The 17,358-nt window shown below is 38.2% G+C and overlaps 1 protein-coding gene and 2 non-coding genes across 3 annotated transcripts in view; all 3 read right to left on the minus strand.

Moving 5' to 3' along the window:
* WDR43 (WD repeat domain 43) overlaps positions 1 to 17,358 on the minus strand; it is a 46,722-nt gene that overhangs the window by 27,937 nt on the left and 1,427 nt on the right. Inside the window, exons 2-4 of the mRNA XM_089529554.1 lie at positions 9,286 to 9,420; positions 7,538 to 7,656; positions 2,735 to 2,855 (exon numbers count right to left, since the gene is read on the minus strand). Coding sequence (XP_089385680.1) covers positions 2,735 to 2,855; positions 7,538 to 7,656; positions 9,286 to 9,420 — 375 coding nt within the window. The remainder of the gene's footprint in view (positions 1 to 2,734; positions 2,856 to 7,537; positions 7,657 to 9,285; positions 9,421 to 17,358) is intronic.
* LOC149310698 (small nucleolar RNA SNORD53/SNORD92) lies at positions 2,527 to 2,610 on the minus strand. Its single transcript, XR_016281820.1, has one exon. It is a non-coding gene; the product is annotated as a small nucleolar RNA SNORD53/SNORD92 (small nucleolar RNA).
* Positions 6,497 to 6,574, minus strand: LOC149310699 (small nucleolar RNA SNORD53/SNORD92). Its single transcript, XR_016281818.1, has one exon. It is a non-coding gene; the product is annotated as a small nucleolar RNA SNORD53/SNORD92 (small nucleolar RNA).

Raw genomic sequence — 17,358 nt, forward strand, 5'->3', positions numbered from 1 at the left:
ATTTTCTTAGAAACAAGATTCTAACAAAAATAATGATATTTTCTTACCAAGAAATCTTAGAAAAGAAGGTAAGCAATATGAAAGAGAACAACTTTTAAATCCAATAGCAATAAGCTTTTAAACTGTGGTTGGGAATTTAAGTTTTGTCTTTGACATAGATGAAGAAAGAAATTGATAATGAATGTTCTATCAAAAGAAGAGGAATGCAATTCCATATGAGAGCTTGAACAAATCATTTTAAGAAATCCTTTCAGTAGACTAGATCCAGATCTCACAGTGTTGTTACTTTATACTACTTTAGCATAATCATCTTTCTAGAGAGTAAAAGGAAGATAACATTAATGGGCTGAATGATGAGACAGAAAGGAGGAGGAAATATAATGAAAATGGGTTTTCTCTAATGGTGTATTAGTACACTTTGGGGCAGAGAAAAACATCTTGCCATTTCTATGTAATCAGAGAGACTGCATTTGTATATATGACAGAATCAAATATTCCCAGTTCATGTACCCAAGAATTGAAGAAAAACCTGCACAATAATTTGGCAGTGTACTGCAATAAGTTCAAAATTCTTAACCGAGGATCTTCCATTTATTAAGGATATCTTCATGCCTTTGTAAGTAATTAGGTATATTACTAAATGAAAAAAATACTTTTTTTTTTAATTTGCCAATGCAATTGACTATTTGTTTCTGGCCCCAGTGATACATGACAAATAGACTACAGGACTGCTAAAAGGAGATTCATTTGAGACTTCTTTTGAGAAATGTTCAGAAACTGGTCCAAAAAGTTGTGGTCAGAAAGCTGACCAGGGCAGTTGAGAGGGAGCATGCCACTACTCTGTTACAAGCTTCAATGGATAGCAATCAGACCCAATGACAAATCAAAGTGATGGTAAAGACTTATAAGGCTCTATATAATTTGAGCCAAGGCTATGTGAAAAGGCAGTATTTGCTCATATAAGCCTGCATGAATTTTAAGGTTGTGAGGAATTTTCAGTATGTCAAAAAAGAAATTATACAAAAGTAAAGAAGCAGAGTAACTACAAACAGAGAGAAAAGTAACTCTAAACAGATTTGCAACTATTAAAATATGCAGAAAAGTCATATTTATCATACTCACTATATGTGAACATTTAAATTAATTTGTTATTAGTTGGTCCTTATACACAGATTTTTTTATACATGGATTCAAGCATACACGGTTTGAACATCTTAAAAAAAAGCATGAATTTCAAATATCAAACCTTGATTTTCTATTTTTTTATAAGGGACACCATTTTGCTATGTCATTATATTTAATGGGACTTGAGCATATATGGATTTTGTTAAACGGGGGGATCTTGGAACCAAACCCCAGCGTATAACAAGGGTCCAGTGTATACCCAAATTTAAATTTTAACTAAGTTTACTTTTGCTTCTCTGCCAGTCTTGTTGTTGTGTAACTTTAAGTTGTTTCTGACCTATGGTGACCCCAGAAGACCCTATCAAAAAAATTTATTAGCAAGATTTGTTCGGATGGGATTTGCCTTTGCCTTCCTCTGAGGCTGAGAGTGTGATTTCCCCAATGTCACCCAATGTGTTGCCTTGGCCAAATGGGGATCTGAACTTTATCTCAAGTAACAGTCCAAAGCACAAACCGCTACACCATAGTGGGTCACTCTCTTCTATATATTCATTGTATCATACTTTTTAACTACAGTTAAATTGGTTAATAAGTAGGTTTCTTAATGTTAGTAATTTATTTTTAATCAACTAAAGCAAAAAACAAAAAAAACACCATGATAATGATAATGAATACCTATTAACAGAACACACTGTCTATTTATTAGCCAGTTACCTATCTCAAAATATGAAAAACATGGGGGAAGGGGGGAATCTTCAATACTTTATTTGCATTATTTTCCAAGTACAAATGTCAATGAGAGCCAGTGTGGCATAGCGGTTTGCATGTTGGACTATGACTCTGGAGAACAAGGTTTGATTTCCAGCTTGGCCATGAAACCACTGGGTGACCTTGGGCAAGTCACACTCTCTCAGCCTTGGGGAAGGCAATGGCAGGCCACTTCTGAGCAAAACATGCCAAGAAAACCCCTTGATAGGCCTAAGGGTCACCATAACAATTTTAAGGAACACAACACACACACAAATGTCAATTAGCATATGAATAACCGTTTCAAATATGCATTGAACTTAATAGCATGCAGCATGATAATATACAGAATGCAGATATTTCATTGTTTTACCCTGTTATTTTGTTAACTTCAGAAGTAAAACTGCTTCCCAAAACAATGATATCCAACATCTAGCATAAAAAAATTTGTACTTTGAATTACAGTAAACCGCCCGGATTGGTTCGCCACAGGGCGGTATATAAATAAAAATTTATTATTATATTATTATTACAGTTTATTAGCTTTTTCTCATTAAATGGATTTCAGAACTGGTAGTGTCTTCAAAACAACACACACTAGGCATAGTCTGTGTGTTTTCTGTAATTCAGTGCATGTTTTATGAGCTGCTGGCAGTGCTCAGACACAGCCAAGGAATTTCTTGTCCTCATTCAACTGTCAGCCAGTTGAAACCACTTTTTGGAGCATCATCACAGCAATCCTTCCAGCAGTCTCTAACGACTTAAAATTATATTAAATGGGTTGAAACAAAACAGCACATTTTAGATTAAGAAACTGTGGATCTTTCCTGTACCCCTCTTTATTCCAAAAACAAGCACATACTCTGTACGCTTCTTTGGTCTCCAAGTCCCACAATTTGATAGATCGACCAGCTGAAAGAAGCATCTTCCCATCAGGACTGATGCACAGTGAGGTCACGCTGCTGTTATCTCCTTTCCATTTGCTGAGAAATTTAAGAACAATGCAGAGTTAATAGAGACTTATTTAAAACATCAGAGCAAGAAGGTATGGAGAAACGTTAAGTTAAAAATACAGATTTTTTTTTAATCTCCAAAATATGTAATCAAGCACAATGAACAAAGCCTAAACAAGTATTTTAAAAAATGAGGGAGCAATTTTCATAGTTTACACCTCATCTGTGCTGTAGGGGAATAAATATAGCAGGACAATAGTCCAATTCTCAAATATTCTTCGTTATTTGATGCAGTTATCTGATGCAGTGTATTATCCGATTCTGCAGATAAAACTCAAGAAATTTAAGTAATCAAAACTGAGCAGAACACTGACAATGTTACCACATGCCATGAGGCTAAAATATGATTAACAACTCTTGCCCTACACCAATATACATCTGCACGGTGGCAATCCAATTCACCATGAGGGGGACTTAACAACTTTTGTATCTGCTGAGAATTCAATTTTTTAAAAGTCACAAATATTTAATTTTAGGAACAGCCCTAAGAAATATCACTCTTTACAGATACTCTCTTCAGAGCAGCCAGAGGAAAAGAGTAACACATAAAGCTATTATGTGATAAAGTCCTGCAGCCAGTATGTAGGCTTTTATTTTCAAAAAATGCACTTTAATAAAATATGACCAAAACGTACACGTGTGTGTGTGTGTGTGTGTGTGTGTGAATATATCCTTTGTGGTTTATGTTTTTTTAAGGTAAGAAACCATAAAGGTAAGATCTGAATTTTTTTTCATTCCAGAAAATGACAAATATTGCCAACAGCTGATTTTAAAATATAGTTGAAAGCTTTAACTGATTAATGATCATGTAGCTCTGTTTCTGTCAGGAATACAGTTATTGCTGAAATGAATAAAGGGAGATTCACTATCATAATAATATTACAAGATATCTCAAGTTCACATAGCTATATTGGTACCTAAAACATCTGATCTTCCCTTTATCTATGATTTTACACTGCATCTATGAAAATATTTACAGTATGCAAAAGACATCTGAGTACACTATAACATGCAAAGAAACCCTGGTAGCTGCATAGCAATCAAGCATCCATATGGGAGCTACTCAAACATTTCTAACTGCAGTTTTAAACAAAATAGGAAGCAAATCTCAATGCAATGTGTGAGATTTACCTTCATGTCATTCTAGTATTTCCTCCCAAACTAGAATGCCATGTTCTAGCAACTCAAGCATTCACTACCACTCAAAACAGTAACCCATTCTGACCTATTTGAAGGGATGGAGGTTGAAAGAAAACTTGCACATATTTTTTCTACTCCCTACCAATATGGTCAGAACAGACTACCATTCTGAGTGCTAGTGAGGTGTATTAGTTATTTAAAACTATAGCATATATATTTTAAAGACTATCTCCAATGTTACAATTGACTGATATGGCTGATCCAACTGCATGTGTGCTATTACCAGGGGCATCTAATGGTAAAGGGAAAATAATTGTGAGCTTCAATGTAAGCAGAACCATATACAATGGGCAGGATCCAGATATTATTCCTGCTGGTAAGAGCGGGAGAAGCAGCTTTTTGCCAATCTTCCCCATTCTCTGGGGAATCCTCAGGAATTGTGTAGAGTTAGATTTGGGGAAAGGGAGAACCAGGGTCAGTCTTCCTGTCAGATGGTTCTTTGCAGTCAGTCATAAATCTTCATGAGAACCTTCATAACAGAATAGATGAATAATAATCCTACACAAGTTGTGTAGATGATGAATTGCATAGGATTGTTATTTATCTATCCAACTTACTGGTAGATAGATTAGACCTTAGCAGAACTGTTAATAATAAGGTGTCTTGGCAGTCTCTCATTCACAGGATTGCTGTAGGTTGAAACCAACAAACCAGTCAAATTAAACATACAGAAGCTTGGTACCAACATGTTGTTGTTTTGTGTCTCCAAGTCATTTCCAACTTATGGCAGCCTTAAGGCAAAGTATCACAGGGTTTTCTTGGCATGTTTCTTCAGAGGTTTGCCACTGCCATCCATTGAGGTGAAAGACTGTGACTTGCCCAAACCAAAGTCACCCAGGGGTATTCACACTCTGCTCTCTAGAGTCATAACCATACTGGATCAATAACTAAACAGACCCACTTCCCAGTGAAATAAGTGGTTGTATATTGCAAGTTATTACTTGGAGAGTGCAGCATCTCCAACAAATTTTATTAGCTCAGGTATGCATCTAGGGGAACCAAAGAAGAGTAAAATTTTATATCTTATTTTTTTAAAAAAAATCTTTTAAAATTCATGCCAGATGTCTATACAGTAAAATCCACATTATAGGCACCTCAAGGAATCTTTTGATACTATTTTGTCTGGATTTCATCCTTGATGTATGAGACACATCCAGGTACGTATTTCTAAATCTCGAACCAATTCATACAATCAATTTAGCACAATACAGGCAAAATTTAGGTGGTCAGTGAAGCAGCAACTCTGTAACACTTAAACTGGGACCAAGCTCCATCTATCGCTGCTACCTTTGATTTTGTTTTGTTTTCACTTTATTTATTTATTAATACATTTATTCATAACACTGATATACCTCTTTTACTTATTTAGATCCTTAAAGTAGCTCAAGATAAAAACAGATGCTGAAAGAATGACATAAAAAAAAAAGTAAAATCCATAAAAACATTCATCTAAAACAAGGCTAGCCGGCAGAGGTAACAATTACAGAAATGCATAAGAAAACATGTAGGGAAACAGGTAGTCCTTCAGCTGACAGTGGAAACACCTGGCATTGGAAACTCACCTACTTTTAATTACCATTGTTCTTTTATATAATTCATTTTGGGGTTAAAATAAAATGGATGTACAGTGGGCCCTTCCTTTACATGGGAGATCCATTCCGGATCCCCCCACGTAAAGAGAATTCCACGTATGCTCACGCCCCAATGTAAACAATGGGGTGCGTGCTCACGGTGCATGCACCATTTGTTTACTTGTTGCGTAGCTTCAGCATAAGCTTGAAGCTATGTATAACGTGCCTACTGTATAAAACTCTCTTAATTTTGACAAATGTATTTCTTCTATTTAACTTACATTCAATGTCACTCCCCAAATTTAAAAGCTATTTTATCTTACCATTTCTACTTTATTTATGATTTTCTTTAAAAAAATATAAAACAAACAAACATACAAACACTTAAGTTTTACATAAACATTGGAGATAACATTCCATATTTTATGAAACACCAACCCCCTAAAGTAGCTTAAATTATCATCAACTTCCACCTCCCTAAAAGTGTCCAAGCAAACAGTCATAGTTCATTATTGATTGTCTATTTGTATGATCAAGTTTACCTGGGACTTTTCATTCAAAACATATACTTATTGAACTGTTTATACAAAAAGTAACCCTTTAAAGAAATCCTGTTCATTATTTCCACCTTCTCTTACAAAAATCAACCATCTTAGACCATTCTTTATACCTTCTCTATGTCGTTATGTTTTACAAGTGCTGTCAAGTTATTCATTTCCAACATTTCCATTAGTTTTAATAACAAAAGGACAAAAATATACATATAATTTTTCAGGTCATTCTACTCCAATTATTCTACAGAATATCCTTCATCCTGGGAGATTACATTTTCTACGAAGTCTGCTCAGACAGCCAAGAGGAAACTGTCCTCACCACAAATCAGAGGTGAGCGAAACCACATGGATATCATCACAGCAGTGTATTTCACTTAACGTATATTTGACAGTGGTGCTTGAAATATAAATACGATGGGGACTTTTTATTTAGTGCTAAGATGTCTGACTTCATCCCTTTTATGTGGCCCATATGGGGACGAATAGTGGGTGGATACCTTCTGTACAAATTGATTCCTCAAGAAGGATGAGGCATCATAAACAACTATCATTACAACTTTCCTATGATGATGGACAAAATAACCCTAGTCACACTTGTGCTCACCATAACCCAGCACTGGTGTAACTTGATCTTGGCACAACATAGATGGCTCTTACTCAGAGGTAAGGAAACACTGGTTTGGATGCTGCTCACAAATCCAAGGCTCAGCTACCCTTTCTTGACCCCATTCTCATCCTAGGAAGCACTTAGCCTTAGAAAAATGGTCCCATTCATATGAACTGCCAAGTTGGGCAGTGTGTGAATCACCACCAGTTCCAGTCCTATCTACCTTGACTTCTTACTTATACCACCTCTCATGAAAGTATTGCCTTTGGATTACTAATGAGCTTTCTAAATATAATGAAAACTCTGCTGCAAAGATTAGAGGAAAAATATCTTTTTTTGTGCTTCAAATGGAAATCAGCTGAGCATATTTTTATACCAAAGCTTCTAGCTTTTTAACCACCATATACTTTATCCACCCCACTGGAAAACAATGACTGCCAGTTCCTGTTCCTTAGGGAACACAGATTTCAAGGGTAGGCAACCCTTTACCCTCCAGATGTTATGAATTACAATTCCCACACACCACAGCCAACATGGCCAATGAATGGAGATTGTGACAGTTACCATCAAAAATATCTGCAGGAAACTGAAAGGCAATGGCTACCTTTTTAACATCTGAATGTTCAATGTGAAAACATACAGAATACCAATCTAAGCCATATATAACAGTAGAAAGAATGGAGTACGTAATGTCTATCTTATGTATGAGGCTGGGCTCACCATTTCACTTTGCATGTTCTTATGTTCCATTCCACGATATTTTTGTCATCTGAACAGCTATATAAGCAACCATTGTCCTGGTGCCATCGTACACAGTTAATTTTATTGTCATGGCCACTCTAGATGAAAAGAAAGAAGATATCAGCAAACAGTATCACACCCTAGGAGTGTACCAACCTATGCTACCCTTCTATGACCAAGATGTTTTAGATGGTTAACTCTCATGTTATTCCATGGCAATCCATTCCCAGTAACTTTGTACTTAAGAAAAAATAGAAATAATTACAGTGGGTCCTCTCCTTATGCGGGGGGATCCGTTCCAGACCCCCCCTAGCATAAGGGAAAATGTGCGTATGCTCACGCACCATAGGAAACAATGGGGTATGTGCATGTGGTGGTGGCGTGGCGTGCACGCACAAGCAACATTGTTTACATTGTTGCACGGCTTCCGCGTAAGCGGGAAGCCACACACAGTGTGCACGTCTGACAGGGTCACACCAAACCAGGAAGAGGCAGGCAAGCTATCTCCCTTCACGTAGGGTGGGTGGGTATAAAATTAAAAAAATAAATGTTAATGAGAACTTTATCTACATCCACATTCACTGTTTGTCTTTCACTGCCCTTCTCTCCATGTGGAGCACACACTGGTTATCACCTGAGAAGAAAGGTGGTGAGGACAGACATGCTGAAGATTGGGAAGGGGTTCTCCACTCCTCACTAGTGGTGTGTTTCTATTGCTTCTCCATCATGGTATGCATTGCTAGGTATAATCTGATACCTGTATACCTACCAGTGACTTCATCAGCAAATTCCATCTTGGAAATGAGCTTAACTCTTATGCATCAAGATGGGCCACTTTAGGACCCACCCCATCACATCTGTTGTATAATCTACAAAGAATTAGACCTACAGGGTAAGCATTCTGCAGCACCATCACCTGAACAGCTGTGAACAATATCCTCTAAATTTAGCCCCCTTTTTGGACGATTAAAAAGAAAACTAAAATACATAATATTGTAGTTTTCTTTTTTATCAACCAAAAAATAGCCAGGTTAAAAATGCCCTAATAAATGTCTCTGGAGTATATATTTTTTTGTCCCAACCTATGTAATGTATTGGGAGACAAAAAATCCTATGAGTTTGTTGTTGTCATTGCTGTTTTTGTTTTGTTTGCAAACCATGAGGTAGTGACGCAGAAGTCTGTGGGTTAGTGTAATTCTGGGAGATAGTAGAATTCTCCTCGGACTATACAAGGTGTACGTTATGCCTCAACTCTCAATACCTTGGAAATTTCACTGGAGTCAGAAAATACCCCACAACTCACTCAGTGTAAAGGGCAGGGCGATTTACATAGCTACAGGAGTATTAACTGTAATCCTCAGACCTTCCAGACCCTTCCTCCACAACCCAACATTTGTACCACCAGCTTGATGAATAATTCCTGAGAATGCGAAAGTCTGCAGACTTTTGGAGCATTTCAGCTAGTCTTAATTACAGATTTTGTGGTTTCTCACACACCAATACATTTCTTTTTGCTTTTGTATTATCTTTCATTAGACATATACGAACTTAAGATTTCTGTTATTTGAATCCTATACTGGGAGAACGTTGGGATATTAATTAATTAATGAAACATATACAAACCTTAAACCATTCTACATAAGGGGCAATCAAACTAGTCTAACAATAAATGCAAACAAAACATATAATTTATTTTTAGGGAAAAAATCACTGCAAGTTATACTTACTAATTTGCTCTGTAATTCTCCTTTTATTGTGCTGTATAATAAAATGCTGCCATCTGCAGTACCAATAGCCAAAAGATCTAACTGTTCACCTGCTTCTACTACTTCCGATTTCCTCTTCTTTCTCTGAGGCCCCTCCTGTAAAGAAATATCAATTTCAAAAATTCTGTATATTTTTAAAGGAAACATTCAACGAAAGCTAACATGAGGGTTTGGCACCTTTTTGTTATTCAAAAGAGGCAGCCCAAATACATTTCTGGCTGCTCCTTTTATTTCATTAAGGTCCAAATATGGTCCGGAACTTCCATTTCCAAAGTGCAGGTTTAAAAGTATAAATGTTTTACTTTTATTTTTATTAATTACTCCACATATTATCCCAGCCACATAAGAACTAGATCAACTCCTCGATTTTTGAAGGCCAGGAGACACAAGAAATAAACTTTCACTCAAGGCCACAAAAGGGGTCACTATGTTCTTACCTCCCACCTTATTTGTAAGAATGAGACACACATCAGATCGTTCAGCTCCAGTTACAGCTGGGAGAGGTTGACTTATTTATTTATTTAGAGTATTTATAACTCCACCCTTCAGCTACAAAGGCTCTCAGAACAGTTTACACATAGTTAATTCAACAGTTTCCTGCCCTCAGGTTTACTTACTATGTTAACAGTGGGCAGACATTTTTGCCACAATTTTAGCTATTCTTGTTAACTTCTGTTTTCTTTATATATCTAAAAAGATCTTCACTTCTCTCTCTGCAAAAAAGGAAATCTAAACCAAGCTTATCTGAACCTTTCTTTTAATCTCCCTGGTGCACAGTCTTAGCTTCAGTAGCATAAGACTTCTTCCTCTGCCTGCACTAGTACAAGTGGGATCCATTACCCCCCTCTTTCCTATTTCCCTGTCCATGTGTCCCTTCAGCTTACCGCTCAGCTCCCTTTATTTAAAATGAGAGAATCTCCAGGTATCCTTGTTTTTCAACTGCTAACTGCTCCTTTTCTCAATTTCCATATCCCACAACTATTTATACCTTTACCTGTCAGCTACTGTCTATTCCTTACTCTACAGGCTTCTCCATATCACCCAGTATACTCTTCTCTCTGTACCACCCTCTGTTAGTGCACTCTTTTTCTTTCCTACCTTACAGAATTCCAGTTCATCCCTGTCATTTTCAGTCTCTATTTCTGTTGTTTCTCTTCCATTTTCTTATCTCTATGTCTGCCCCAAATCTCACTGCTAAATTAGGCATCCATAATATTCAAGTTACTCATCCTCCCAATAAGTTTCAGCACTGAAGGAGTCTTATGATGCAGGTGGGGAATGCACCATGTCTGGACAAATACAATAGGGCATATTAAACTAGAAGCACCAAAAACGGGTGGGGGGGATATACAGTTTCTCACCACTCCTATAGTCCCTATCTAAAGTCCAATTTATTTATCTTACTGTATACAGTTATGCTTTAGGCATGTGTGACTCCTCTAATCTCCCATTCCAATTTCCCCTTTTAAGTTTATAGTCTGCTTCCAAAGCTGAATGAGAAGGCACAGCCTGAAATCAGTTTCCAATTCTGCTTTGGACATGATGGTCCAGATCCTACATTGCTTCGGAGTAGTTTAAATATCTGATAGTCATCCCCATATTGATATCTAAAAAGCCACACCCATACTGAATATAAGCATAGTGCAATACATGTGGGTCAATGGTCACCAAGCATGGCTGACAACCTATGGTGCAATGGAATTTGTAGAAAAAAATCATTCAAATGCTGCTCTGTTCACTTTAATGCACTACCACATATACAACAGCCCTGTATTGTGCAACTCTGTTTATATTACTGTTAGCTGGTTATGACAGTCACAAATTTTCCATAAATAAATAAATAATTCACTCCACATGTGCCCGCTATACTTGTGTGTGTATGCGCCTTCAAGTTGCCTGCTGACATGTGGTGACCCCATGAATTCCATAGGGTTTTCTTAGGCAAGGGACTGCCGCTTCCTTCTTCTGAAACATAGGCCACAGCAACTAGTATTTGTTGGTGGTCTCCCATTCAAGTACTAATCAGGGCTGACCCTGTTTAGCTTCCAAGGTCAGACAGGATCTGGTTACATCTGCATAAATCATCAACAAGATGCTAGCCAATCTGTGTTTAACTCAAGCTACTGCTTGCCTGATTCAGATGCTACAGAAAATTATTTTATGGTGTGAACCAAAGTATGAAGGGAAGAAAAATGCACAAAAACCGATTATTTGAAATAGCTACGCCATCTATACCAGGATAGTTTAGCGCTATAAGAATGTTTTTTTAAAAATTAAATACATACAGAGAGAAGAGCAGCTTTCCACCATAGTCCTATTCAGGTGTTTTTAAGGCATGCTGTATCAGCATTTGAGGAGGGACGTGAAGTAGCTGCACTCTCACCTCCAGTTTCTTGTCATTCCTATGTCAATCAGAGACCCTCTTGCTATTGACTGAAGCTTTCCACAAGAGGTACAACTATGATTGCTCAGGGTTCCAACTCACACAGAGTTGCCTCCAAGGATTGTGGAGCCTTCCATTTCAGGCTGGTATCTTCCATGCAAAAAGGACAAGGGAAGTCATGATCAAAGTGAGCAAAGTTAGTGTAATCCCCATCTCTCATGCTGATACAACATGTGAAATAGAGTGTAGATTTTCCCATTCTTAAACTCAGAATTCCCAATCTCAGAAGATCTGTCAAGAAATTTAAGCATTTAGGATGATAATCCTAAACATACTTCAGGTGTCAGTAAATTACACTGAAAAAAAGACTGACTTTGAGGCCAAAAATCACTTACAACTGGCTTTTTGCTTTTTAAAAAAACGTGTTTACCAATTCTGCGCAACCTGTTCCACTTTACAAACTAAAGTCTTCTCAAACATACTGTATTTCATTGGCACAGAAACACAGAATCAAGTAATTATCAGGGAGCAGGCTTAATCCATCTGGATTTGAACTGATAAACAATACCACAGAATTAAACACTGAAACTAAGCACAGCTTGTAACGAATATTGCTGTTAATTTCAAATTTACAACATTCCTCAAAATGTGTAGAGTTAAAAGATGTTGCGGAATGTGTTCTAACAAAGTACAATTAAGCTATAAATGTACAACATAAATATTTATGATTGTGAATTCTTCTAAATAAGTAATTTTTAAAATGGCATCCCCATACTTTTTTTTCCCTAATGAATTCACATGTGAATCCCAACTAGTTAATCTACTTAATTAAGGCCCGTTCCAGACAGGCGTATAGTACGTACCCAGGACATACTAGGGTTAGGAAGGGGTGTCACTTCCTGACGCCCCTAACCCTAGTACGTACTGGATACATACAAAATGGCGGTGCCCGTCCACACAGGGGCTGCCATTGACATCGTGGACGGACGTCACGCAGAGCTAATGACGTCGCAAGTGCATCATTGGCACTTTGTGACATCATAACCGCGCTGTGAAAAGAGGCGTCATTTTGGGGCTTCTTTTTGCAGCGCGGAGGAGCCGCGTGGTTGGGATGCTGGGGCTCCTCCGCGCTGCAAATGGCGGCGGCGGCAGACCGCCCATTTTGGGCGGTCTGTAACGTGCTTAAGTGAACTTACTTTAGAGCTGACCTACCAAGTTCCCACTGGCTGCACTGAATTCAAGTTGAGAGTAATAACTGGATTTAGTTCATGTCCTCCCTATATTCAATTCATATGATCAATGTGAACAGGTTACAGTAGTTTATCTGTTTTTATCTAGAAAAGAATACTTTAATTCCACATTTGTAGAAAAGTGACTAAACCATTATCTGAGTGGGAACAAAGTTCTTTTTCACGCTACTATGATACCATCACTCCAACTGAGATTTCAAGTTTTATGAGACATTTTGAGTTCCCTGTCAGAAATCTCTAGGGCTTCACCAAACTACAAATCCATAGGCTGCACCACGGCAGTTAGAAGTGATATCAAAGTGCTATAACTGTATAATGTGAAAGACATAGAGCCCTACACACCCTCATCTACTGTATCTGATAGGGACCCATTATATGACCTCAAGAAATTTTCCTTATTGTAATTTAAGCATACTTTCACTTATCAGATACCTATCAGTGGGCCTGAACAGACAGGCCAAAATAAAGCTGCTTCGGGTCACTTTGGAGGTATGCTGTTTAAATGATGCATGCATCCTAAGAGGCCTGGAGCTGTGCCAAACCATGCTCCAGTCCTAAGGACTGGAGCACCACTTTGGTGCAGCTTCTGGCCTCTTAAGGCGTGTGTGTCATTTAAACAGCATACTTCCAAAGTGACCCGAAGCAGCTTTATTTTGGCCTGTCTGTTCAGGCCCAGTGTTCTTTCAATATCATTAGGAGGCTTAAGAGAATCAAAATAAAAAGGAAATCTTCTGTTTAGGGTAGCAGCAGTTATTCAGGAAGCAACTGCATCGTCATCTGTTCAAATATCAGTACAAAGGGTTTGCAAGACATGGGGTCCTATAAGTAACAATGCTGATGATTAACAGATGGAATGTGGTGAAATCACTTAATTCTCCCTAAATGTATGGAAAAGGAAAGCTACAAATAGTAAATTAGTACACAAAGGCTACAATCCCATATACATTTACTTTATACAAGTAGGCATGAAAAGGAGTGTGCTGTAGTATACCAATATTTACACTCTGTATTAACTAAGGAGAGAGCCATTGTGGTGTTGTGGTTTTAGCGTTAGGACTCTGGAGGTCAGGGTTTGATTCCCTGCTTGAGCATAATAGCCTACCAGGTGGCCTTGGGCAAGTCATATTCTCTCAGCCTCAGAGGATGGCAATGGCAAGCCCTCTCTGAAGAAATATGCCTAGAAAACTCTATGATAGGTTTGTTTTAGAGTCACCATAAGTCAAAAATGATTTGCAGGCACAAACAACAAATTAACTAGGGAAACCTGTTACAATCTTGCTTCTCAAGCTATCTGATATGGCAGACTATTGATGTGTATTGTATCTGTTGCACTGACTGTGACTGTTTTGTTTCTAGAAATTCACAGTAGATCTATAGCCAGCACTGGCCTTTGGACTCATAGTTAGATCAGTAATGAGTGCCAACTAGTTCACTTTATAAGGAAGCAAAACTGTTTAACCATTATACATACCATACAGCAAACTCAATATTATTATTACTGTTGGTATTATTTCTTACCTGCCTCTCCTCAAGGCGGGGTGCAACACAGATTAAATACATTGTTGTTATTATTATCTATTTATTTATATCCCACCTTCCTCCCAGTACAGGGACTCAAAGCAGTCCCATAAATATGAAAATACAACATTTAACTAAACACATGGATCCATTTAAACACATAGGTTACAACACACGAACATAGTATTAAGGTGACCATGGCCTTGTCCAGATGGGCCCTTTGCGGCACGTCCACAACGTGCTGGGGTTGTCTCGGGGCGGCGCATGCACACGCCCCGCAACCCTAGCACGTCATGCATGCGCCGCAGTTGCGCAGCGCCATACATATGGCGTGCGCAACTATTACATTGCAGCTGCGCCGCCTCTAAAGGTGCTGCGCAGCTGCAACATAACCGCGCTGTCTTTGGCACTTTGCAGCATGGCAAACAAGAGCCGCTTTTGGGAGCTCTTTCTTTGCTGCGCAGCTGCAGTGGCAATTTGTATGCTGCTGCACAGTTGCGCAGCAGAGAGAGGCGCCAAGGAGGTGCCTCTTTTTGGCGGTCTGTACCCAGCCCATTACACATTAAAATCATCCAGACTTTTTTAAAATTAAAAATATACCAATTTAAAATGTATAGCTTAAAATCAACTGGGTATGCTTGCCAGAAGAGATAGGTCTTTAATACTGTTTTAAATTCAGACAACATATTTAGCTGTCAAATCTCTTCTGGCAGGTTATTCCACAGTCTAGGGGCTGCTGATGAAAAGGTCCTCTTGGTGACAGCTGCTAGTCTAGTCCTCCTCAGTTGAGATTAATCACCTTTAAAAAGAACAAGAAGGTTCCTGTATCTAAAGGTAGAACTGCAGGATAACTCAGCACAGTAAGAACAAGAGGATCCTATTACTTAAAAACCAGCAGTGCATTTTCCATATACTCAGCACTATGCATAGTTGGCCCTCTGCATCCACAGATTCAATGTCCCATGGCCTGAAAACATTTTTATTAATAAATAAATAAATACATCCAGCTTCTGGAATGCCCTTCTGTGGCAAGATAGATTAGCCCCCTTCATTTTGTTGGCAAGCTAAGAGGGTTTTTTTAATTTGGGCAGGAGTTTAATATATAATCAAGTCAGGGAGGCTGTTATATGGTGTGTGTGTTTAAGTTATGCTTTTTAACTTCTGTGTATTTGTATGTAATTTTATACTGTTTTTGATGATTTTAACTGTTTTAAATTTTTATTGTAATGTTTTTAAAATTGTTTTTATCTGTGAACTGCCTTGGGCCCTTTCTGGAGAAATAAAAATAAATAAATAAATAAATAAATAAGAAGTAGAAGAAGAAGCAGCAACAGCAGCAGACCTTCATTTTGCCATTTTATATAAGGGATGGCATTTTACAACACCATTATATAAAATTAGAGTTGAATATCCATGGATTCTGGTATCCATAAGGAATCCTGGAACCCCCAGAGGAGTCCATAAGATGGAGCTGCAACAGTTGTACCAAATCACATTATTTCTAAAGTGTAGAAGCATCCTTGGTGTTAACTTTTCCTTTGTTGTTAACTACCCTCAGGTTGACTCATGGCAACCCTGTGGATGAGTCATCTCCAAGACTCCTTGTCCTCCGCTACTTTTCTTAGTACTTGCAGGTTCATACCTATGTCGTCCTTAACAGAGTCCATTCATCTAGTGTATAGTCTTCCTCTCTTTCTACTTCCCTCTACCTTTCGTAGCATTATTATCTTTTCTAGAGAGTCATGTCTTCTCATGAAATGGTCCAAGTACAACAGCCTTAATTTGATCACCTTGGCTTCCAGGGAGAGTTCAGGACTGATCTGTTATAGGGCCCATTTGTTTGTCCTTTTGGCCATCCATGTTATCCTCTACACTCTTCTCCAGCACCACATCATAAATACATTACTTTCTCCCTATCTGCTTTCTACATGGTCCAGTACTTGCATCCACACACGGTGATGGGGATTTTTTTGGAAATTATATTCATACCCCACTCTTCGGATATGCTCTCAGAGCAAGTTTATAAATTGGTAATTAGACATTTCTAAAGAAATGGCTTGGATGATTCTCACTTTAGTGTTTAGTTGTGTATCTCTGCTCTTTAGGACATTTTCTAGTTCTTTCATAGTGGCAGAATTCAAAAATATAGCCTTGTTAGTGTGTAGAACCAGAACGTAGAGAGATCTTGTAGTCCCTTTGAGACTAAGTGAAAGAGAGAAGTTGGCAGCATGAGCTTTCATAGACTTAAGTCCACTTCCTCAGATGCATTTGGACATTGGGTTTCCACGGGCAAATGGTGATCTGAACCCAGCTCTCCAGAGTACTAGTCCAGCACCTGAACCACTATACCCCACTGACTCAAACTCCTGCCCCCTACATACATACATTTATTGGCTGGAGATGGGAGTCTGTATTTCTTAGTGCTTGATCGCGCCTCGATAGTATGTGGGTATATTTGCCTTCAAGTCACCATTAATTTCATAGGGTTTTCTTAGGCAAGGAATACTCAGAGGTAGTCTTGCCAGTTCATTCCTCTGAACCCGGCGTTGATTGACAGTCTCCAGTCTGAGTAGTAACCAGGTCTGACCCTGCTTGGCTTCCAAGATCAGGCATCATCTGGTGCCTTTAGTGTATTTAAGTACACTTGGTAGTATATTGTTAAGTAGAAAGATCTTGCAGCATCTTTGAGAATGAGAGAAAGAAGTCGGCAGCATGAGCTTCTGTAAACTTAAGTCTATAATGATGACGATGTAGACTGATTTTGTAGCACCTTTGAGACTAACTAAAAGAAAGAAATTGGCAGCATGAGCTTTCCTAGACTTCAGTCTCCTTCCTCAGATGGATCTGAGGATGTGAGGAAATAGACTTAAGTCTAGGAAAGCT

This window comes from Sceloporus occidentalis, unplaced genomic scaffold, assembly GCF_023333645.1.
Source record: "Sceloporus occidentalis isolate IW3139 unplaced genomic scaffold, rSceOcc1.0.p SCAF_6, whole genome shotgun sequence".
NCBI lineage: Eukaryota > Metazoa > Chordata > Lepidosauria > Squamata > Phrynosomatidae > Sceloporus > Sceloporus occidentalis.